Source organism: Podarcis pityusensis, assembly GCF_964106645.2.
Source record: "Podarcis pityusensis genome assembly, chromosome: 12".
In the NCBI taxonomy this organism is placed as follows: domain Eukaryota; kingdom Metazoa; phylum Chordata; class Lepidosauria; order Squamata; family Lacertidae; genus Podarcis; species Podarcis pityusensis.
Window position 1 is genome coordinate 2,366,487 of NC_138037.1, and position 25,087 is coordinate 2,391,573.

Genomic DNA, 25,087 nt, shown 5'->3' on the forward strand with positions numbered 1-25,087 from the left:
ATGAACCCATCCCTTAGTCGCTCCCTGGTGGAGCCGCCGTCCCCAGACACCTCACTTCCTTCCCTGATTTAAATCAAATTGATTTAAATTACAATTTAAATCATGATTTAAGTCACTAGTCAGTAAGACTTGATTTATTTATTTATTTATTTATTTTTTACAGAAAGACTCATTCTTGCTGGTATAATCTTAATATTTAAAACCAGAGGAAGGTTTCGATTTTGGAATAATAAATTTTACAGTTATATCAAAAATCACTGATTTGGTTATACTATTAGTAATACATGAGGTTTAATAAGCTAACTGTTTATATTTGGACAATGTTTCTGCTGTACTTCATTGGAAGTAAGGAAAAATATCATTTCCTTAATAACAATTGAAACACTTTATTTCACTAAAGCAGCAACAAGGCCCTTTCTGCTCATACCAACCTGGGATTTGGGAATCCTGCCCGTCTCCCTCTGTGGCGCTGGCCAGTGTGCCAGGATGGCTGGGCACGCCCAGGGTGACGGGCTCTGCCATATCTCTCTGCTGGCCAAAAGGGTGCAAGCTCTCCAGCGGAACTTCTCTTTTAACTGCAAGAACAAAGCAAATGGACGGATCAGGACCTTGCGGATCACAAAGGGATCCTTCCCTGGAACGTGACAGGGAGAGCTGACCGCAGGGTCCGATTCTGCCTTGGTCAGACCACACCGGGAGTCCTGTGTCCAGCTCTGGGCACCACAATTTGAGAAGGATTTTTTTTTTTTTTTTTAAGAAATGGATGGATCCATCTATTCCTATGCTCCATGTCAATTTTTATTCCTAAGTCAGTTCTGTCCCATTTCACACCATTCTGTTTTGTTTTTAAACACATAGACAGACCGTATTTTAACATACTTTGTCACAAATACACTTTTTGTATACATTTTTCTATATGCATATTTATGTGTTCTTTGAGCCAAAAGTGTATTACAAAACACTGAGAAGTCCAAAAATAATAATAATGGAAGAAGTCATCATATTAGTCTGAGAAGTGCAAATCAAGTTGGTTTGCTTAAAAACAGGGATCAAATGAACTCTTAAACCATACCTATCCTACAGAAATCTGCAGTACAGATTATAGCCAGGCATTCATAACTCCCCCTGGGACCTTTTGCCAATCATGATGGGAACTACTTTTTTTTTTTTTTTTTTTTTTGCATTTTAAAATTTTATTGATTTCCAGCTAGTTATACATTTTATCCATATTACAGCAAATCTTATCCATTTTGGACTTCCTTCAACATCACTGACAATCATTCGTAGTTATATCTTTAGTACACATTCCATTCTTTCATATTGCCATTTGTTCCTCCCTTCCTACATTATTTCTAATAAACAATACTTATTGATTCTTTACAGTGTCTCTTTAAACCCCACTAGCGTTGTATTTACAGCACAGTTATTTTCCAGATAACCCACAAATTTCCCCCAGTCCTCAATAAACTTATGATCTTTAGTATATCTGATTTTCCCTGTTAATTTGTCCAATTCTGCATATTCTGTCAATTTTACTCTCCACTCTTCTACCGTTGGAGTTTCTTCCTGCTTCCACTTCTGAGCCAACACGATTCTGGCTGCCGTTACCGCGTACTGGAAAAGTTTGCAGTCCTTTCTTCCGATATCCTTTCCTACAATACCTAATAAAAAGGCTTCTGGTCTTTTAACAAAGGTGTATCTTAACATCTTTTTCATTTCATTGTAAATCTCTTCCCAAAAGCTTTTAACTTTTTTGCACTCCCACCACTGATGGTAAAATGTCCCTTCTTTATGTTTACATTTCCAGCATTTGTTGTCTACCTTGTACATCTTTGCCAATTTTACGGGTGTCATGTACCACCTGTAAAGCATTTTCATCATATTTTCTTTCAATAACGTACATGCCGTAAATTTTATGTTCACTTTCCACAACCTTTCCCAATCCTCCAGTTGGACATTATATCCGAAATCCCTTGCCCACTGAACCATCACCGATTTCACTTCCTCATCCTTCGTATTCCACTCCAACAGTATTTTATACATTTTTGACAGATTTTTATATTCATTGTTTATTATATCTTTTTGGAAAATAGATTCTTTTTCCTCATAACCCCTTTCCTTCACCTCTTTTTTAAACATTTCATTTATCTGAAAGTAGTGCAGCCAATCATATGTGAACACTTTAACCTGGTCATATGGTTTTACTTTCCACTTCCCTCCTTCATTGGTAACCATTTCTCCATACTTTCCCCACTTTTCTCTCATATTAATTTTCTTTACACACATTATCTCCAACGGGGATAGCCAATGTGGAATTTTTGGTTCCAGTATGTTTTTATATCTGTCCCAGACCTCTATTAATGAACCTCTGAAGATGTGATTACCAAATCCCTTGTGCACCCTCTTTTTATCGCACCATAGGTACGCGTGCCACCCAAATTTGTTATTGAACCCTTCCAAATCTAATAGTTCTTTATTTTCTAACTTTACCCATTCTTTTAACCAGCACAAACATGCTGCCTCATAATACAGTCTCATGTCTGGTAGGGCGAAGCCACCTCTTTCTTTTGCGTCTGTTAGTAACTTAAATTTGATTCTGGGCTTCTTCCCTTCCCAGACATATCTTGAGATCACCTTTTGCCATTCTTTAAAGTCTTTTGTACCTTTTATTATGGGTATCGTTTGAAATAAAAATAACAACTTAGGGAGCACCATCATTTTGACCATTGATATTCTTCCCCAGAATGATAGTTTCATTCTAGCCCAGACCTCCAGATCTTTTTTTATTCCATTCCAAACTGGGGTATAGTTGTTTTGGTATAAGTCAATGTTCTTATTAGAGAGCCAAATTCCCAAATATTTAACCTTTTTAACCACCTCAATCTCCGTTCGTTGCTGTAATAATTCAATCTTATCTTGATCCAAATTTTTAACAATCATTTTGGTCTTTCTCTTATTCAATTTGAATCCTGCTATATTTCCAAATTTTTCCATCTCATCCAAAATCTCCTTTATACTTTCTATAGGTTCTTCCACAGTCAGAACCACATCATCTGCGTAGGCTTTGACTTTGTACTCATTTAGACCTAATGTTACCCCTTTAATTTGCTTATTTTGTCTTATTGCATTTAATAAGACTTCCAGGACTACTATAAATAACAGTGGCGAAAGCAGGCACCCCTGTCTTGTTCCTTTGGATATTTTTATATCTTCAGTAATAACGTTATTAACTATCAGTCTTGCTTTCTGTTCTGTATAAATTGCCTTTATGCCATTAAAGAATTCTTGGCCCACCTCCATAACCTCCAAATTTTTCAACATGAAATCCCAGACTACGTTATCGAAAGCTTTCTCCGCGTCTACAAAAATTAAACTTGCTGGTTTATCACACCTATCGGACAGGAATTCGATAAGATTAACTATATTTCTTGTATTATTTCTTATTTGTCTGCCCGGTAGGAAACCAGCTTGGTCTTGGTTATGATTTTTGTTAATATCTTTTTTAATCTTTTAGCTAGGATTCCCGCAAAGATCTTATAGTCAGTATTTAATAAAGAGATAGGTCTGTAGTTCTTAACTTGAGTTAGGTCCGAATCTTGTTTTGGAATTATTGTAATGAATGCCTCTTTCCATGTTCCTGGAATGTCCCTTTCTTTTAAGATGTTATTCATTACTTCGATCAACGGGGCTATCAGCGTATCTTTCATTTCTTTATAGTAACTAGATGTAAACCCATCTGGGCCCGGTGCTTTCCCTCTTTTCAATTCTTTTATCGCTTCTTCTACCTCTTCTCTGCATATTGGGGCATTTAGCTGTTCTTTTTGGTCTGTCGGGATCTTCCTCACCATCTTTTCTTTTAAATATCTTTCTATTTTTTTCTTGTTGTTCCTTTCTTTATTCCTATATAGTTGCTGTCAGGGAACTGCCATCGGAAGGAAGGGAAGTGAAAGGGCTCACACAGGTTGGGAGAGACTCAGCAGCTGAAGAGGGAACCAGTAGGGGGAGAGGAGCTGAGCTGAGGGAAAGGGAGCTGGAGGGATGGCTCAGAGACACTTCCAGCGAAAACAGTGGGGAGGTTTCAGGACCTCCTGTAGGGACACCCACTCCTCGCCGGAAACTGTCACGCAGAGAGTCCAGAAGACGTGTTTCCGTTAAGGAGCTTTTATGTTGGAAGCGATTCCGAAAGCAACCACTGTCGGAATCTGCCAGCGACTGACGGAGCCATGTTTAAGGGGCTCCGTTACAGACAGAGGTTTGCAAACTTGACCAAACTCTGAGGGACTAGGATTTTACACACAAGCAGCTCATCGTCCCACCACAGCATTCCGACAGTCTTCGTGAGCAGCTTGTGCAGGAGAAGGCATCATGAGCAACCCAGCCGGAACCGGAGAAGCAGGAGCTGGAGCGGGTCCAAGCCTGGAAGAAAGGTACCGGGTGTTGGAGGTCCAGCTAGCGCTGCAGACGGCGAGGCTTGAGGAGAGGAGGGCTCAGGATGCAGACAAAAAGGGGAAAGACACCCAGCTCGTCAGAAAGGTACCAGGATTGGTGCAGAAGTTTGGGGGGGAGCCCAAAGACTATCATGGCTTTCGGACAGAGATGCAATATGCCCTCAATCTGCAGTTTGATGAATTCCCTGACGAGGAATCACGAGTGGCTTTCGTGATTGGGCATCTTGAAAAGGGGGCGAGAGACTGGGTTAGACCCCTGATGGCAGCGAATAGTGACGTCCTAAAGGACACGATGAAGTTCTTTCGCGCCATGGATCTGATGTTTTCCAGCGATATTGAACAGGGAGTGGTCCGCAGACAGTTAATGGCTTGCAAACAGGGGAGCCGATCTGTCCGTGAGTACTGGACTGAGTTCACCATGTTGATCCATAAATTGGGGTGGGATCTATCGGCGGAACCCATTCAAATGCTCTTTGAAGAAGGGCTTTCTTCGGCTGTGAAAGACGAACTTTCCCGGGCGCCCAGGGCGGAGTCTATGGACCAGCTGACCAAATCAGCGCTGACCATAGGAGCGCGCCAGGAGGCGAGAGCATTGGAGAGGCGGGAAGGGAAGGGGGAACGTTGGAAGGAGTTCCGCATTCCAGACATTCCAGAGCCAACTTTCCCGCCGGCAGAGCCGATGGAAATCGGAACAGCGCGCGCGCGCGCAGTTTCAAAGCCCAGTGAGGGGGGAAAGAAGGAGGGAAAAGGCGCCCGGAAATGCTATCTCTGCCAACAGCCAGGTCACTTTGCCAGAGTCTGCCCCCAGAGGAAGGAATGGCAAGGGATGGTAGGAGCTGTGGAGGGAAGAGAGGAAGAAATACCGAAGCAAGTAAAAGCCAACGCCTGGCTGCCACCGTCGGGGCACAGCAGCCAGGCCAAAGAGCAGTGAAAGTGCCCACGCCAGAACCTCCTAAACCCGCCCTAGTGATAGAAGTGGCGCTAGAGCTGCCAAACGGACACCCTCTAAAGATAAAGGCGCTGTTGGACTCAGGCAGCTCCTGCAATTTCATGAGCAAAGAGTTTGCAGCTGAACACCAGATACAGACGATCCCTTTAAGCAACCCCCTGCAGGTGACCACGATCGATGGCAGGGAGCTGTTGGGAGGAGAAGTCAGCTTGCAGACCGTCCCAATGATAATGAAGGTGGCAAGGCACACCGAACTGATAGCGTTTAATGTGGCCACCTTGGGAGGAGCTCCCATTATATTGGGGATGAGCTGGCTAGCGTTACATGATCCGCTGGTGGGCTGGCATCAGAGAGTGGTTTCTTTTGGTTCAGCACATTGCTTAGAACACTGCAAAGAGGGAAAGGGTTTGGCAGGGGCCCAAGCCACCCTAGCAGGGACTGAAGTAACGGAGAACGTGAAGGTACCACGACAATACGCAGATCTCCGCGACGTCTTCAGCGAAAGGGAAGCTGACCAACTACCCCCGCATAGACCCTTTGACTGTCAAATCAATTTACTCCCTGGGGCACAGCTCCCTGTAGGCAAGCTGTACGCCATGTCAGACAGAGAGATGCAGGAGCTAAGAGAGTTCATTGACAAGAACCTGAAGAGAGGGTTCATCAGAGAGTCCAGGGCGGTGGGGGGCAGCCCAGTGTTTTTTGTGGATAAAAAAAACACGAACAAGCCGAGGCTTGTGTGTGACTTCAGGGCCTTAAATGCAGTGTCAGAACCAGTGGCTTTCCCTATGCCCAGGATTGACGACATTTTGACAAGGGTCAGGAAGGGAAAGATTTTTACTAAACTGGACCTAAGGGGGGCGTACAACCTGATACGAATAAGGAAGGGGGATGAATGGAAAACCACCATGTTCACCCCTTTGGGGGCATTTGAATATTTAGTTATGCCCTTCGGCCTACAAGGAGGCTCCGCGTGCTTTCATTCGTTTATGAACCACGTCCTGGGGCCTTTGCTTTACAAGAATTGTGTGGCCTTCTTAGACGACGTGTTGGTGTATTCTGAGAATGAGGAGCAGCATGTGAGAGACGTCAGAGAAGTGTTGAGCAGGCTGCAAGCCAACCAGCTGTGGGTGAAACTGGAGAAGTGTCAGTTTCATACCAAGGAGGTGGAATTCCTGGGGTATCGCCTGTCAGACAAGGGATTGGCCATGGATCCCGGCAAGGTCCAGGCGGTGCTGGAATGGAAGACACCCAAAACAAGGAAGGATGTGCAGAGGTTCCTAGGATTTGGGAACTTCTATCGTAAGTTCATCCGAAACTTTGCCCACCTGACGGCGCCCATTACGGACTGTCTCAGCAGTAAGAAGAAGTTCGTTTGGACTGAGGAGGCGGAGCGAGCATTTGAGGAACTAAAAAGGGCCTTCGCCTCGGAACAACAACTCCTGCATGTGGATTTACAAAAACCGATGAGAGTGGAAACTGACGCATCAGACAGAGCTATTGGGGCGGTGCTTCTGCAGCCAGGGAAGGAGGAGTCAGAGTGGAGACCGTGTGCCTTTTTTTCGCGAAAGCTGAACAAATCCGAGAGGAACTACACGGTGTATGACCGAGAACTACTAGCCATTCATGAGGCGTTCCGGAGATGGAGGCACCTGCTAATTGGCGCACAACATAAGGTGCAAGTGTGCACTGACCACAAGAACCTAGAGTATTGGAGGACGGCACGAGTGCTCAACCAACGGCAAGTGAGATGGGCCCAGGAGTTCTCCAAATTTAACTTTGAGATTTGTTACGTGCCAGGCCCAGAGAACATTAGGGCGGACGCTCTCTCACGCAAACCTGAATATTTGGAGGGGGAGGGAGCACCCGAAGAGAGACATGTCATTCCAGAGGACCGCTGGGTGTGTGGGGCGGCATTGGTGGGACAAAGAGAACTGGTAGAGGAAACAGAGAATGATGAATACGCCCAGAATAAGCTCAGAGGTCTTAGGGGTGAGGGAGAGGAACCAGGGGGTTTCGAGGAAAGAAATGGAACTTTGTATTACAAAGGGGCACTGTATATCCCTGAAGGAGACTTAAGGGGGAGGGTACTCAAGCAGTTGCACGACAGCCCCACGGCGGGGCATTTTGGACAACACAAAACCATGTGGTTGGTCACCAGGGAATTTTGGTGGCCTAAGGTGAGGGAAGATGTACGGGAGTATGTAAGAGGGTGTGAGCAATGCCAGCGAGCCAAAGGGGAGAGGCGGGCACCGGCGGGGCTATTAGAACCCTTACCAACCCCAGAACGACCTTGGGAGGCAGTGTCGATAGATTTTATGACTGATCTGCCGAAGTCCAAGGGGAAAACAGCCATCATGGTGGTGGTAGACCTACTAACAAAGATGTGCCACTTTGTAGCCTGCTCGCATGCAGTCACGGCGGAAGAGACAGCGAAGTTATTTGTAGAACACATTTTTAGGTTGCACGGGGTGCCATTGAGGGTGGTCTCAGACCGAGGAAAACAATTTACTTCCAGGTTCTGGAGGAAGCTCATGAGCTTACTGCAGGTGGAGGTCAACTTTTCGACTGCCCGGCACCCTGAAACCAACGGGCAGGCGGAAAGAGCAAACGGGGTCCTCCAGCAATACCTGAGGTGTTATGTCAATGACAGAGAGAATGACTGGGTAGAAAAGTTGGCGCTGGCGGAATTTGCCTACAACAATGCCGAGAATGTGTCCACAGGGATGAGCCCCTTCTTGGCTAATTATGGGTGTCATCCCAGGGCTTTCCCAGGGGGAGAAGGGGAGAGATGGGGTGTCCCGGCAGCCGAGCATTTTGTAGAAGAAATGGAAGCAATCCATCGTCAGCTCCAACTCAACTTAGAAAGGGCGAAGGAAGAATACAAGAGGCAGGCAGACAAGAACCGAAGGGAAGGTGAAACCATAAGGGTGGGAGATAGGGTGTGGCTGTCAACCCAAGGGTTGCCGTTCAAAGGAGGTTGTAAGAAATTAAGACCCAGGAGATTGGGTCCCTTTGAGGTCATTCAACAGGTCAACCCAGTGGCTTTCAGGCTCCGGTTACCCAACCACATGAAACTGCACCCAGTATTTCACAGGTCGTTACTGTCACCGTATGAGGGGGGACGAGAAGGGATGGCCACTCGGGGACCGGTCATAGAAGAAAGGGAATGCAGCAGCCATGTGGCAGAAATCCTCGACGCCAGATGGAAGGGGGATCAGGTGGAGTATTTGATAGCGTGGGAAGGAGAACCGGAGTCAGAAAACACTTGGGTAATGGCAGAAGATATCAATGACGAGGTATTGATAGAAACGTTCCATCAAAGGTTCCCAAGGAAACCTCAGCCTGTGGAGAGGTTCCGGAGGGAATACTTTGGGACCACCGATGAGGAGGAGGAGTTGGAAGGATTCTCGGAATCGGAAGGGGAAGGGGAGATGGACTCTGAGGAGGAGGAGTACTTCGAGACCAGGAACCGCAACAGGTGGAGAGAAGTGTTCGGGACATCGGAAGATGAAGGAAGTTCATTCCGGGGTTTTGCCTCCTCACCGCCCGTAGAGGAGGGGGCGAGAGGGGATGAAGGGGGCCCTGGAGGGGAGGTGGATGTCAGGGAACTGCCATCGGAAGGAAGGGAAGTGAAAGGGCTCACACAGGTTGGGAGAGACTCAGCAGCTGAAGAGGGAACCAGTAGGGGGAGAGGAGCTGAGCTGAGGGAAAGGGAGCTGGAGGGATGGCTCAGAGACACTTCCAGCGAAAACAGTGGGGAGGTTTCAGGACCTCCTGTAGGGACACCCACTCCTCGCCGGAAACTGTCACGCAGAGAGTCCAGAAGACGTGTTTCCGTTAAGGAGCTTTTATGTTGGAAGCGATTCCGAAAGCAACCACTGTCGGAATCTGCCAGCGACTGACGGAGCCATGTTTAAGGGGCTCCGTTACAGACAGAGGTTTGCAAACTTGACCAAACTCTGAGGGACTAGGATTTTACACACAAGCAGCTCATCGTCCCACCACAGTTGCTTATAGAAGTCCACGAACCCTTTCCTAATTTCTTTTGGGTCTGTTATTTCTTCTCCATTTATTTCAATTTTACTGATTGTATTTTGTTCTTTCCTTCTTTTTACCTGCCAGGCGAGCCATTTTCCTGATTTATTAGCGAACTCAAAGTTTTTCTGTCTTAGCCTTTTTATATTCCATTCAACCTCTTTATTTATTAACATTGCAAATTGAGTTTGGAGAGTCTTTATTTCCTGCTTTATCTTCTCATTGTTGGGTTTTTTAATCAATTTTTGTTCATTGTTCATAATCTGTCTCAGGATCTCTTTTATCTTTTTTTCTTTATTGTTTTTTCCCCACACGTTTTGTTGTATAAGTAGGCCCCTCATTACTGCCTTACTTGCGTCCCACACCGCACTTATTTTTGTCCCTTTATCTAAATTGTCCAAAAAATATTCAAACAGTTTTTTCCGTATTTTTTCAACGAACTTTTGATCGTCCCATAGATTATCATTCAACCTCCATCTAAAAGTTCGCTCTTCGAAGCCTTTTAGCTCCATTTCTATTGGGTTGTGGTCTGAGATGACTTTGGCCTGTATTTCGATTTTTTGGATTCTTGGTGTCAATTCGTTCGATACCCATATTTGGTCTATTCTTGACATTGATTGGTTCGGTTCTGAGTGGTATGTGAATTGTTTCTCCAGAGGGTGCCTGAGTCTCCAGATGTCAATTAAATTACAGTTCTTAGTCATCATGAAAAATGTCTTAGGTAACTTCCCTTCTTTGTTCTTCGCTTTCCTTAATCTGTCCATTTCTGTTGAGACCACACCGTTCATGTCTCCCATTATTATGATTTTTTGGTCCATGTATTCAAATAGTTTCTCTTCCAATAGTCTGAAAAATTCTGTCTTGTTCCCATTTGGTGCGTAAATCCCGACTATTATCAATTCTTCACCTTGCCATTTAATTTGAGCCGCTATTATTCTTCCTTCTTCATCCTTAAATAATTGGCGAGATTCAATTTTGTTTTTGATATATAATACAACACCTCTTTTTTTCTCTTTATCCGAGGATATAAATTCATTCCCTAGCCTCTTGTTAATTAGGATTTTCCTATGTTTTTTGGCCACGTGCGTTTCTTGAAGGCATATAATGTCCAAATTCTTCTTTTTTAGAATACGTTCAATTCCATTCCGTTTCTTCTTATCGTTCATTCCATTAATGTTCCAGTTCCATAATTTTAACGTCATTCTTCTTGCCGCTATCTAAATTTAAGTTTTAGCCTTATAGTCTTTCTGTCTCTTCTCCTTCTTCTTCTTCTTCCTCTTCTTCCGATTCTCTCCCGGTCTGTTCTTCTTCTTCTCCTAATTCAAGTTCCTCCCTCAATCTTAATCCTCCTTCTGCTCCTTTAGCCTCTTCCTCTCCTTGTTGTAGCTCTTTGTATCTTCTTGTGAATTTTCCTATTTCCTCAGGGCTTATCAATCTTCTTTTTACTCCTTTATAAAAGAATGAGACTCCTTCCGGAAATTCCCATCTGAAATCAATCTTGTTTTTCTTGAGTAATTGCACCAGTGGTTTGTAAGCTTCTCTTCGTTTCAACAACCTTATTGGAATATCTTTAAATATGATTATGTAGTTCCCGTCAATATATAATCTCTTCTCTCTATTCCTTTGCAAAATCAGATTTCTCATCTCTCTATCTTTGAATGTAACTAAACAATCACCCGGGAATTTCTTTAGCTTACTTGATTTAATTTTCATTCTATATGCATTTTGTATTGTCTTTGCCATTTCTTCCTCCGATAGCTCCATCCACTGCGCAATTTCCTTTATCAATCTTTCTTTTATATTTTCATTTTGTATTTCCGGTATTTGCCTCAGTCTCAAATTAACTTCTCTCTGTTTCAGTTCGTTCATTGCAATAGAATCTTTTATTTCTTCCTGTATTTTATTTAGGTCTGCAATCTCATTTCTCATCTTCTCCTCTTCCCGCTTCATCTCTTTCATTTCCTGTTTTGTCTTCTTTAATCCCTCATCCACTCTCCTTGAAACCTCTTTAATCTGTCCTTTCAGTTCACTGACTGTCTCCTCTATCTTTTTGTCCATTTTCCCAATTTTGTTATCTACCTGTTCTAATTTTGTCTCCAGATTTTTCTCACTTTGTTTTATTTCTGCAAACATCTTCAATATTTCTGTTCTAAATTCTATTTCTTGCTTTGAAGCTCTCCTATCTGTTGGGGTCCCCCCCCTCTACCCCTTTTTTCTGTATATGCGACATTTTCTTAAGTATCAGAATATCAGATATTTACACTGAGTATTTCCTGTACAATTGCAATTGCAATTACTGTTAAATATTATTAGGATAACCACCAAAGATAGGAGATACAACCTAGAAGAAAAAATTACAGATCACAACTTCTTTAGCCCTTCACCCTCAAAGTCTTGTCGTTGAATATTGTCCTCTCCCCCCTGAATTTTGAGGGGAGTTAGTTGTCTATCGACTCTGTCTGTGTTCTTCTTGCCCCTATTCGGGCTAATCCTTCCAGAGCATTGGTTAAACAGTACTCTGATTTATAGTTCCAAGTATAGTCCAAGAGGTAATGGCAAAAATTTAAAGAAAATCAGCTTATAATTTCAAATATGCTCCAAATTTTGTTTTAATGCTGGGCAGTTCCAAGAGTTCAGTCCAGTAGGGGGGGAGAAATCTCTCAGACACAGTTATTACTCAGTTGTTTCACAAAACCTAAAATACCTCAGCCGAGGTTTTCAGCGTTGAGATGTAATATTTGGCTTAGACCACTGGGGATCAAACCCTATCAAACTTAGGAAAAAAGTTCTTAAATAGTTTTTTCAGCTGCCCTCCTTCAGCTGTTCACCTTGGTTTTCAATTTTCACTATTTTAGGATTTCAAAACAGAGGTAGAGAAAAAAAAAAGGTAATAAGGTAGTAATCAGAAACCCCCAAAAACCAGCCAAAAGGACATCAAAGTGTTTTTTTTCCTCCCTGTCTAAAAGTCTTTTAAAGTCACTTAATATGGCGTCGGAGGTCCTTCTTATCCTCGAATTAATATGGTGTCGGAGATTCTTTTTAACGTGGTAGCTTCTTCACAGAGATATTAACAGATAGTCCTCTCTGTGTTTCTGTTGCCTCAATTGCAGTAACAACTGGGGTCTCTCTTCTATCACGGGACTCCTCTGCTCCCCCTTAATTTTCTTCCTTTCTCCTCTTTCTTTTGAGAAAAGTTACTTTTTAACTTAGTTCAGCACAGTTCCAAATAGTTACAGGGGAGACGGAAACAGTAACCGCTAGCGGCAACTTACTTTCGCTCTAGGCTCTGCATACTGCGCTGCGTCTTTTTCAATGATGCCAGACAGCCGCTGAACTCGGACTCTTCTCTTTTTTAATCGGAGACTTCCTTGTTATTTTAACTCACCAGTTCTTGCAAATTCTGAGCTGCGAATCCGAATTTCTTTATATCGAGAGCGGAGCGCTATTCCCTGCAGGCTCGGGGCTTCGCTAGTTAGCCGCTGCAATGGCTGCCCGATTGCCCGCTGCTCGTTCCGTCGCACTCTTCACCTCTTTTCCAGAGGCTACCTGGCGACCGGACGAACAGCTTTCTGGCACTGCCGGGAACCTAGACCTCTAGACACCCTCCAGAGGTTCGACGGGAGGTTTTTTTCGCCCTAAAAACCTCCTTTTTCGGCCAAAAAAGCTAGGGCTTTCTCACCGGAAAAAACCCTCGCCTGCAACAGGTTCCGCGTTCCACCGGAAGTCCAATTTGAGAAGGATGTTGACCACCTGGAAGGTGTGCAGAGGAGGGCGACCAAGATGGTGAAGGGTCTGGAAACTAAGCCTGATGAGGAACGGTTGAAGGAGCTGGGCACGTTTAGCCTGGAAAAGAGGAGACTGAGAGGAGATATGAGAACCACCTTCAAGTATCTCAGGGGCTGTCTCGAGGAGGAAGCAAGCTTGTTTTCCTCTGGAGGGCAGGACTCGAACCCATGGCTTCAAGTTACAAGAAAGTTGCAACTATACTATATGTATGTAACGAATGAAGCTTTGCAGGGTTAAAGAAAGAGAAAAATGGTGCAAAAAGTATAAAGATAGAGGTAATCTACATTAGACACAACAATTTGGAAAGAGTAAAAATTTCGAGGTCTTAGAACAAAGGAAGGAAATCAATATGTGTATATGTACATAATGATTAGAACGATGATATGGTTTTATTTGTAGATGTGTGTTTTTGTCGTTTTTGTGTGTGTGTGTGTTTTCCCGCTTGTGTCCCCCCCCCCTCTTGTTTGTACTGGATTCAATTTTTGTGTTTTTGTTGTAATTTTGTATTGAAAATAAAAAATTTAAAAAAAGAAGGAAAGAAAGTTGCAACTAAACACCAGGAAGAACTTTCTGTCAGTTAGATGGTGGAACAGACTCCCCGGGAAGGTGGCAAGCTCTCCTTCCTTGGAGGCTTTTTAGCAGAGGCTGGATGGCCATCTGCCATGGATGCTTGAGCTGACATTCCTGCATTGCAGGGGGTTGGGCTAGATGACCTCTGGTGGTCCTTTGCAACTCTACCATTCTAGGAATCCGTGAATTCGCTCACCGCTGCTGGTCGGCGCCTCCTTGGCAGGAACCTCAGCTTCCACGGTGTCTGGGGCGAGGTCTCCGGCGGTCTTTGTGTGTCCGTAGAGAAACTCTGGGATTTCGTCCACCAGCTTCATGAGAGCGCAAAGGTGGAGGCTGCTGGGATGCTCACCTGTTTGGGAAGCAGAGAGAGAAAAATATCCGCCTTTTATTTCCACGGACAGGGAAGATGAAGTCCTCTTCAATCAGGTACACACAGCTGCGACCGGCCAGCAGCAAATTTTGATGCTGGATCTGAAAACGAGAGCTGCTTTACAATCGAGCTCCATTTATGGGGGTGAAAAGAGGATTTTCCACCAAGCCGGCCGAGATAGGGATCATCTCCCCACGCAGCTTGGCTCACTCACACAAGCTGCCTACAACACTAATGTAACCCGTTCTGGGCACCCCAGTTTAAGAAGGATGTTGACAAGCTGGAGTGTGTGCAACCAAGATGATCAAGCCACCCAGAGTGGCTGGGGAAACCCAGCCAGAAGGGCAGGGTATAAATAATAATAAATTATTATTATTATTATTATTATTATTATTGAAACTGAGCCATATGAGGAACGGTTGAAGGAGCTAGGTATGTTTAGCCTGGAAAAGCGGAGATATGAGAGCAATCTTCAAATATCTAAAGTCACATGGAAGATGGAGCAAGCATTTTTTCTACCGCAATGGAGGGCAGGACTCGAACTCATGGCTTCAAGTTACAAGAAAGGAAATCCCAACTAAACATATAGAAAAACTGAGGGTAAGGGGCATTTGATGGTGGAAAGGACTCCCTCAGAAGGCAGTCGAATCTCTTCCACTGGAGGTTTTTAAACATGAGGTTGGGTGGCCACCTGTCAGGGGCTCTTTAGCTACGATTCCTGCATTGCAAGCGGGTTGGGCTAGATGACCTTGGGGAAGCCCTTCCCAAGTCCGCAATCTGTCATTCCAACACCATTCCTCTTCCCACTCTTACCGTCCCGGTTGCTAGCTGGGGTCAGGCACCTCTCTCCCTCCCCATTCAGGTCCTCCAGGTCCCAGGGTCCCTCCAGCTCAGATGCATCCTCTGAAAAAAGGAACGGTTCCCCGAAAGAAGAAAAGAAAGCCTAAGGGAGCCTCCCTCAATCTGGTGGGCTTCATATGTTTTGGACCGCAGTTCCCCTGGTGCCAGTCTGAGAGATCCCTCCATGGAGGTGCAAGTCAGTTCTGTGTCCAGGGCAGCTGTCTGCCAGCTCCATCTGGTACGCAGGATGAGACCCTACCTGCCCACAGACTGTCTCGCCGGAGTGGTGCATGCTCTGGTTATCTCTCGCTTGGACTACTGCAATGCGCTCTACGTGGGGCTGCCTTTGAAGGTGACCCAGAAACTACAACTAATCCAGAATGCGGCAGCTAGACTGCTGACTGGGAGCGGCTGCTGAGACCGCATAACACCGGTCTTGAAAGACCTACATTGGCTCCCAGTACGTTTCCGAGCACAATTCAAAGTGTTGGTGCTGACCTTGAAAGCCCTAAACGGCCTCAAAGGCCCAGTAGACCTGAAGGAGCGTCTCCACCCCCATCAGTCTGCCCAGACACTGAGGTCCAGCACTGAGGGCCTTCTGGCGGTTCCCTCATTGCGAGAAGCCAAGTTACAGGGAACCAGGCAGAGGGCCTTTTCGGTGGTGGCGCCCGCCCTGTGGAACACCCTCCCACCAGATGTCAAAGAGAAAAACAACTACCAGACTTTTAGAAGACATTTGAAGGCAGCCCTGTTGAGGGAAGATTTTAATGTTTAATGTTTGATGCATTATTGTATTTTAATATTTTGTTGGAAGCCACCCAGAGTGGCTGGGAAAAAGTGGCGGGGTATAAATAATACATTTTTTTTAATTATTTTTATTATTATTATTATTATTTCCTTTCTATGGGGCGGGGGGGTGGGCGAGAAGAGGCTTTAAAAATAATCCTAGCACCATTTTGCTTTTTTAAAAAAGTAATAGAAGAAATCTATAATGAGGGGATATATTTGTAACTCAAGTCTCCCCCGCTGCCACCCGGCTTGGCAAAGAACCCAGCTCTGGGTTCTTGAAAGGGAAACTACCCACAAATCCAGGGTGGACTGAACTAGAGCTAAGACTATGGAACTCGCTGCCACTGGAGGCAGCGATGACCAACATGGATGGCTTTAAAATAGGATGCGACCGATCCATGGAGGGGACGGCTATTGATGGCTGCTAGCAAGGATGTCTCTGTTCTGCCTCCACAGTCAGAGGCAACATGCTTCTGAATTTCAGTTGCTGGAAACTCCAGGAGGGGAGAGGGCTCTGCGTTCGAATCCTGCTTGCTGGTTTCCCACAGGGATCTGGCTGGTTGCTGTAAGAACAGGATGCTGGAGTCTTCCTATGTTCTTATGTTAACCTGCAAACTATGGGGTTTTTCATTATTTGAGGCTGAAACAGACCTTTGCTTCGGGGCTTACTTGAGAGTAGGCATTATAGACGGCCTTGCCCACCGGGAAGGGAATAGCTTGTTAATAATAATAATAATAATAATAATAATAATAATAATAATAATTTATTTATACCCTGCCCATCTGGCTGGGTTTCCCCAGCCACTCTGGGCGGCTTCCAACAGAATATTAAAATACAATAGTCTATTAAACATTAAAAGCTTCCCTAGAATGCTATTTTAAGTGACGTACGTTTTTAATCTCTCGCCAAAAAACAGTGGGAAAACAATGTCCCGGCACTATTAAAGGGTTCTGATATTGTTTGTGTTGTATTTTCTTCCATTGGTTTCTTACCGCTGGTTCTGTCCTCCCCACCAGCCCCGCCAAGTTTCTGGTCCTCAACATTTCCTTCTGGCTGATTGATGAAGGACGACAGCTCCACCGGAGGAATGGAACGGCCTGTTTGCAAAGCAGAAAGGGGGGGAACTAAGTCTGAAACTGGGAGCTCAAGCCAAGTGACACCCGAGGGTGCCAGTAAGGTTTTCTGGGACCAGGAACAATATATGTCCACTGAGGGCTCTCCGACCCAATCACAAAAGGGGACATTGCAGCGGGTTGGACTAGATGATCCTCAGTACCCAATTCCAACTCTACAATTCTACGTTTCCATGACACGGAGTTTTATAAAATCTGCTAGTTTAATCTCACTGTAAACAATAAAGTATTGTCCAGTGACAATAAAGTATTTCTATTTTCTATTTCTATATGCTTTGCGTCGTTTGCAAATTTCTATCCCGTTTGAGGGCCAAGGGCTCAAAAATAAATACAGTGGTACCTTGGTTCTCAAACGCCTTGGTACTCAAACAACTTGCAACCCAAACACTGCAAACCCGGAAGTGTTCCGGTTTGCAAACTATTTTCGGAAGCCAAACATGCTCCGTTTTGAGTGTTGCGCTTCCGATTTGAGTGCCACACTTCTGTTTTGAGTGTTACCTTGCGGTCTGTCTGTTTTTGCTATTTATTTTGCGTTTTTGTTTTTGCGACTCTTTTTTGTGTGTGACTGTGGAACCAAGTTCAGCTACTGATTGATTGTGTGACTGCAGTACATTGTTTATTGCTTTCATTTTATGGATCAATGGTCTCATTACATAGTAAAATTCATGTTAAATTGATTTATTTAGGGGTTGTTTTTAAAAGTCTGGAACGGATTAATCCATTTTGCATTACTTTCTATGGAATAGGGCGTCTTGGTTTTGGAACGCTTTGGTTTTGGAACAGACTTTCGGAATGGATTAAGTTTTGTTAGCCCCAAAATGGAAAACGAGCGAGGTCCCAACCAAAGAAGAATGGCAACTGAAGTTGATGGAATATGCGCAGCTTGCAGACTTAACATGTAGAATAAGAGAACAAGAAGAATATACATTTAGAGAAGATTGGAAAACATTTATTGACTATAGTGGTACCTTGGTTTACAACCATAATCCGTTCCGGAGGTCCAGTTGTAAACCAAAACAGGTTGTAACCCAAGGCGCACTTTCGCCAATGGGGCCTCCCCAAAAAAAAATTGGTTGTCATCCCCCCCCCCCCCCCCAAAAAGGGCTGTTATCCAAAAAAAGGGACACGCACTTACGGGTTTGACGTGGTTGTAACCCAAAACGGTTGTAATCCAAAGCGGTTGCAAACCAAGGTACCACTGTATATGGGAAATAACTGTGTACAGATGAAAACACTGGCAGCATTAAGATAAATTCAGCAGTGTAAATAAGTTTTGACGGATGCAATAACGGAATACTGAATGGTTTGGTTTTTGTAAAATATGCAGGGATTTATGATATGTAAAATGAACCATGGAAAGAGAAGAAGGGAAGTCACTGATATCTTAAGGATCTAAAAATGAGTACTGTACAGTGGACCCTCCAGTTACAAATTAAATTCATTCCGGGGGTCCGCCCGCAACCCAAAAAGTCCGTAGGCAGAGGCGCCACTTCTGCACATGGCACGATCGAACGCTTCTGCACATGCACACGGCGCGCAGAGCACTTCTGCGCTTGCACGGTGAAACCCAGAAGTGTATTGCCACGTTCATAACCCGAAAGTTACGTATCCAGAGTGGTACGTAACTAGAGGGCCAACTGTACTTTAAAATGTAAAACAGAAAATTTAATAAAAATGAGAGAGAGAGAGAGAGAGACTGTCCAGCCAGATTGGGACCTCTGCGCCTCTCCCACACAACCAGCCTCAACGAGTGTCATATCCATTATATAATGGTGGCGGCGGGGTGTGTGTGTTCTGCTTGTGTCTATATCCTGTGGGACACAGGGGCCACCCCAAACAAGGGGGCAGGACGGCCCTTTCTGCAAGGGCGACAGCAGCGCGCCAGGCCTTACCCACGGAAAGAAGCAACGTGAAATTCTCCAGCATCACTTCCTGGTGCAGATCCTTCTGCCACCCGTCCAGCAGGGACCACTCCTCGTGGGAGAAGCTGACGGCGACATCCTCAAAGGTCACCTCCTGCCACGGCGCATCAACCGGGGTGGAGGTCTGTGGGATAAGCAGCCTCATATAACCAAGATGCGTAAGTCGAATGGATGCATGAAGGGGTTAAAACCATAGAATAAGGTGTCCTGCCAGGCTTAGCGAATAAACCCACTTCCCCTCACCTGGGGAGGAACCAGGTAATCAGGTCTTTGCTCCCTCCTCAGTCTCCCCGAGAAGCTCAACCTGGGAAGCGGTTTGAGCTGGTTGCTCCAAGCTCAGACCGCATGGCTCTCACAAGCCACTCTTGAGTCCCTACACCAACATCCAACAACCGTCAATAGCCCTCTCCTCCATCAATTTATCTAATCCTAAAGCTATCTAGCTCAGTGGCCATCACTGCCTACTGTGGGAGGGAGTTCCGCAGTTTAACAATGAAGAAGGACATCCTTTTGTCTGTCCTGACTCTTCCAACTGTCAGCTTCATCAGCTGTCCACGTGTTCCGAGTGCTAGGAGAGTGCAAGAAAAACTTACCGTATTTTTTGCTCCATGAGACGCACATTTTTCTTCCTAAAAAGTAAGGGGAAATGTCTGTGCGCCATATGGAGCGAATGCATGGTCCCTGGAGCCCAACTGCCCAGGGGAGAAAAGCAGATCGTGCTTTTGGGGGGGGAGAGGGAAGGGGGTGTTGAAACAAAGCCGCTGATCGTTTGCCGATTGGGGAGAGAGATAAGGGACGCTAGAGATAAAGGAGGCTGCCTTTGAGGGGGGAGGTAAAGACAGCAAACTTGCAAAGGGGGGAAACAGGAAGACTAAAGCAATAAGGAGAGAAATTAGAAGAAAAGGAGGAGCAAAAAACTGCTCCAGCTAAGGAAAAGACACTAAGGCAAACAAGAGGGAAGGGAGTGTTGAAAGGAAACAGCTGATCGGTGGGATCAGGGGACAGATAAGGGACACTATGGATAAAGGAGGCTGCCTGGGAGGGGGGGAGGTAAAAGCACATGGATCCTCAGGATTTTTACATTGGGTCACCCCAAATTTACCCAAGATTCACCATCAGATCACATAGCATGCCCATGGATACAGCCTGCATCAAGAAAATCATGCATCCACTGTTTCCTAGGGCTGCAATGGTGCAAAAATGTGGTTAGAAACCACAGATCCACATGGATCCTCAGGATTTTTGCATTGGGTCACCCCAAATTCACCATCAGAGCACATGTCTGTGGCCACAGCATGAACCACAAAAATCATACATCCACTGTTTCGTTCAGAATATTTTTTTCCTTGTTTTCCTCTTCTAAAAACTAAGTGCGTCTTATGGTCAGGTGCATGAAAAATACGGTATATCTCTGTCCCCACTTGTGAGCCAAGGGATGCTAAATGTATCAGGACGCGCCTCGCCCTTACTCTAAGCCGGTAGCCAGACGACACAGATTCCAACGCACCAAGTTGTTAGAAATAAAGCAGGTCCCAGGATTTTGAGTCCTGGGGCCTTTCCCCATAAAACATGAACAAAACTGGTGAAACAGCAAAAGAAATTTATTGATACATACGCCCTTGCAAGGACGAGCGTGCAGTGTAGGCACACCCAGATTAGGACAGACACAAACTTATATCCCGTGTGCAAGAACATCCCTCCCCTCTTCCCCATTGGTTGGGGAGCATCCCTATGTGATTATTTGCTAAGCCAAGCAAAGGAAAAGACCTGGAAAGAAATGTCTATTCTTTATTCTTGAGCCACTGGTAAGTGCCAGCAAGCTCTCTATCTGCTGACGCCTGCTGATTCAACTTTCCTTTTAAAACTACAGTAGAACCTCGGGTTACATACGCTTCAGGTTACAGACGCTTCAGGTTACAGACTCCGCTAACCCAGAAATAGTACCTCAGGTTAAGAACTTTGCTTCAGGATGAGAACAGAAATTGCGGCACAGCGGCAACAGAGGCCCCATTAGCTAAAGTGGTGCTTCAGGTTAAGAACAGTTTCAGGTTAAGAACGGACCTCCAGAACGAATTGCCATATTTTTCGCTCTGTAAGACGCACTTTTCCCCTCCTAAAAAGTAAGGGGAACTGTGTGTGCACTTTATGGAGCGAATGCAGGCTGCGCAGCTATCCCAGAAGCCAGAACAGCAAGAGGGATCATTGCACCCCCTCTTGCTGTTCTAGCTTCTGGCTTAGCCCCTCAGTCCCTTCCCCCACCTCCCAGAAAAGCCCCCAAGAGCCGCACTCCCTTTAAAGAGCCGCGTGGAGCCTGTGTGTGGCTCTTGGGAGTTTTTCCCCGAGGAGGGGCTGCCCTTCTCCCTCCTGGGGAAAAGCCTGCAAGCGCCACCCACACGCTCCACGCGGCTCGTGAAAGGGAGCGCTGAGCAGAGCATGGGATGCAAACAGGCTCTGCTCAGCGCTCCCTTTAAAGAATTTCTTTTTCTTGCATTCCCCCTCTAAAAACTAGGTGCGCCTTATGGTCAGGTGTGTCTTATGGAGCAGAAAATACGGTAAGTACTTAACCCGAGATACCACTGTATCTGGTATTACAACCAGCCTTATAGCGCATGGAAGAAGGAAAGTGACATTTTGCTGGAGTCTTGCATCTAGGGCGGGGTCGGCAAAGTTTACTGGGCATGCACCGGATCACTCCCACGGAGATCCTCTGTGGGCCGGACCGACGCAGTGTGACGCCGGAAATCGCACCTGCGCATGTCCACAGCACCGGAAATTGCTTCTGCGCATGCCCAGACGCCAAAAATCGTGCCTGCGCAGAAGCGATTTTTGGCGTCTGGGCATGCGCAGAAGCGATTTCCGGCATCTGAGCATGCGTAGAAGCAATTTTCGGAGCCGCAGAAGAGTCCCCACGCTGTGTTGTGCCGGTTTAGAGCAGCACGCAGGGACTCGCCAAGTGGGCGGCTCGGTTCGGGAGCGACTTGAGGGCCAGTTAATTGGCCTCCATGGGTCGCTTCCAGCCCTTGGGCCTTAGGTTGCTGACCCCTGATCTATAGCCTTCAGCAAGGGAACATTCTGCCCCATAGCAACATTATGCCTTAGAACAATCTAATAACTGCCGCCTTGTGATTTTTTTACTACGTTTTCATTTCCCACAGTCCATGTTTCTTATTTATTCAAGCGATAAAGCCTAACCGCCGGCAGATGTGAATGATCTTGCACATCAGTAAACCATACAATAGAAGCATTCTGGTTCACATTTACCTCACAGTTTGCAATCCTTCTACTCAGATTCAACTTTTTCTGAGACCCTTTGCTTTCAAGGAAAAAGCGACATTTCCCTTTCTGACAACTTCTACCGTGTCGCCCCCTTGAATTGGACATCACATGGCTAGTCCTGTGTAATCGTGGAGCTTTTTGGCCCGCGGCTTATTCCTAGTCCCCTTCCTTCATCTGAAGGTCCCAGTTTGGGATACAACATTAAAACGCAATATTAAAACAACTGTTATAAGAATTTTAAGGTCTTACATATAAAAAAAAATGTTCATAAATGTACCAAGCAAGCACATAATAAACGTATAAACCACATGTCTGAACCCCACAGAAAAAAGTCCTGAAACCATTTTGTCTCTCCCAAATGACCTCAAATATTTCTCTGCAAGGTCGAAGGACATGGGAAATCTCCCCATTGTCTCTTTGCTCACAAATCCTGTCTCAAGGGCACAGTTAAGATATGAATAGGGTGAGTCTCCTGTGATCTACGTATGATGTATGGAGGGGTGGTCTTGGGCTCCAAGGTGGGCAGTTCAAAAGTCTATACTGTATAAGGGCTTGCGTGCATGGTTCGGGGTTCTTTTCCTGCCTCCTGTGTGTGAGGAGAGCACCCTGTTTCAACAGCTTTAATAAAGATCAGGCTTACAAGCTGCTTTGCTTCTCAATATTCTCTGGTTTGCCTTTGTTATTTTCTCCTACTGATAGAGAACCTACAAAAGGACTCTATATGGGCCCTTGGGTACCCCATAAGGAAAAAGGAGCAGTTTTTTCTTATTACACAACTTACGCAGGTGGCACTGTGGGTTAAACCACAGAGCCTAGGACTTGCCGATCAGAAGGTCGGTGGTTCGAATCTCCCGTTGCTCGGTCCCAGCTCCTGCCAACCTAGCAGTTCAAAAGCACAACAGTGCAAGTAGATAAATAGGTACCACTCCAGCGGAAAGGTAAACGGCGTTTCTGTGCGCTGCTCTGGTTCGCCAGAAGCGACTTAGTCCTGCTGGCCACATGATGTGAAAGCTGTACGCCGGCTCCCTCGGCCAGTAAAGCGAGATGAGCGCCGCAACCCCAGAGTCATCTGCGACTGGACTTAACTGTCAGGGGTCCTTTACCCTTACCTTTTACAACCGTAAAAACAAGCCGGGTCCTAAAAACACACACCCCAGGCATTATAAGCCAGGTTCTAAAGGTGTGTCTTCAGTATCCTATGGAAGCTGTGCAAGGATGGTGCCAGGTAAAGCTATTTCGGGAGGGAGTTCCAGTTTAGGGGCCGCCACAGAGAAGGCGCTGCCCTGGGGGTGCCCCACTGTGAGCCTCTGAGGGAGGAGAGATTACTGAGAGGTAGCACCCAAGAGGGTCTGTAAAGGAAGGAGGATTCTGGAGGACAATGCCAGTTTGCTTCAGGGAATGAAGCCCACCTGAGCGTTCCATTCTCTCTCAGTTCCATAACTGCCACCTTGGGGACAGCCTCATTTAAATGGTTCCACAGCAGTTGGCAAAGGAGGCCGGAATGTTTTGCCACGTGAATCAAATCTCTCTTTTATTTGTTAAATTCTCTCTCTTTTTAAAGAAATTTATTTATTTAGTTTTTCAAATTAAAATTTTACAATCACAAACATACAACATAAAAAAAAAGATTCCAAGGAATCTCTAGGACTTCCCTCCTCCCCTTTGTGGGTCCTATTATTAATCGTTTCCTCTTGCATCTTTTATGATAATCCAAATCTTTTACATCTCTGTTATATCCCAAATTCACCATGAAACTACAAGCGTTATTCAAAGATGACCCAAAGCAACTGTTTAAGGATGAACAAGGAAGAATGACTGGTATACAGATAACATCACAAGGCAAGAAGATAGTAATAATTGGAATATATGCACCGAATGAAATAAAACGTGAATCAAATCTCGAAGCAATGATGGGGTTGGGCTTGATAACCTTTTGGGGGGGGTCCCTTCCAAGGCAGCTATGAATTTTCTTTTTCGAATGATGGACTGACTGTGATTGGTTGCTAGCTAAACATCTGGCTAGTTCAGAGGACAACCTCAAACTTGGTTCAGAGCTTTGAGAACTTAAAAGAAGAAAAGCCACTTGATCCAGGAACAGTCCACATCTATTTTGGCCTATTCCTGCCTCTTTTTCTCAAGGGTGACGCAGACCATTCATAATGTGGGGATATTCTTCACAGCCGTGAGCAGGGCAGGGCAGCGGGAGAAGCAAAAACAAGCGACAACAACTAACTACAACCTTGTTCACTACTCCTGCTCAGGCGGCGCAGAAAAAGCATTTTGCTTCCCAAAATTCATTTTGATTGTGCAGATCAGGATACAGAAGGCAGAATACAGTAACCCAGAGCTTTCCAAACTGTGTGTCACAACACAGTGCAGTGGTTTTCAGCCAGTGTGCCGTGGCACCCTGGGGTGCCATGAAAGATGGTCAGGGGTGCTGTGGGCAACCCTGGCCTCTGCCCCTTCCCTCCCTCTCCTGATGCCCTCTTGTGTCTCTGCCTCCCAAAGGCTTGCGTGGCTGTTTGTGGCAGCAGCCCTAGCTACAAGCTCCCCAGGTGAATGGGGCCTCTGGGGCTGGACAGGGGGTGCTTCCCAGGCCCCTGTGGGGCAGTGTGAGGAGGCACCTCTCTATGGGGCGAGGGGGGGCAGCTCAGAGACCAGGGGCTGCAGCTGCCCAGAGGACTCCCAAGGAGAGGGGAGAGGAGAGGAGGCTGAGGGAACACTCCACAAGGGAGGGTGTTTGAAAATGGGTGAGGGGCTGCTGGCTCTGCAGGCAAGCGGTGGGAAAACTGGGCTCCTGAGCCCCACAGGGGGGCCACAGAAAGAATGTAGTTTGTCAAGTGAACCATGGACCCCAAAAGGTTGAAAACCTCTGCATTAGTGATTCGGTTTGATACGCCAACACTCCTCCCAGGGATGGAAAGGGGCTAGTTTAACCTCTGGTTTGCTAGTGAAACTGAATTGAAAT

At 45.6% G+C, this 25,087-nt stretch overlaps 1 protein-coding gene across 1 annotated transcript in view; it reads right to left on the reverse strand.

Moving 5' to 3' along the window:
- Positions 1 to 25,087, reverse strand: part of KRBA1 (KRAB-A domain containing 1) — a gene marked incomplete at its 5' end in the record, with an annotated part of 84,117 nt that overhangs the window by 45,839 nt on the left and 13,191 nt on the right. Inside the window, 5 exons of the mRNA XM_080976104.1 lie at positions 432 to 575; positions 13,985 to 14,137; positions 14,972 to 15,061; positions 16,781 to 16,885; positions 18,814 to 18,967. Coding sequence (XP_080832230.1) covers positions 432 to 575; positions 13,985 to 14,137; positions 14,972 to 15,061; positions 16,781 to 16,885; positions 18,814 to 18,967 — 646 coding nt within the window. The remainder of the gene's footprint in view (positions 1 to 431; positions 576 to 13,984; positions 14,138 to 14,971; positions 15,062 to 16,780; positions 16,886 to 18,813; positions 18,968 to 25,087) is intronic.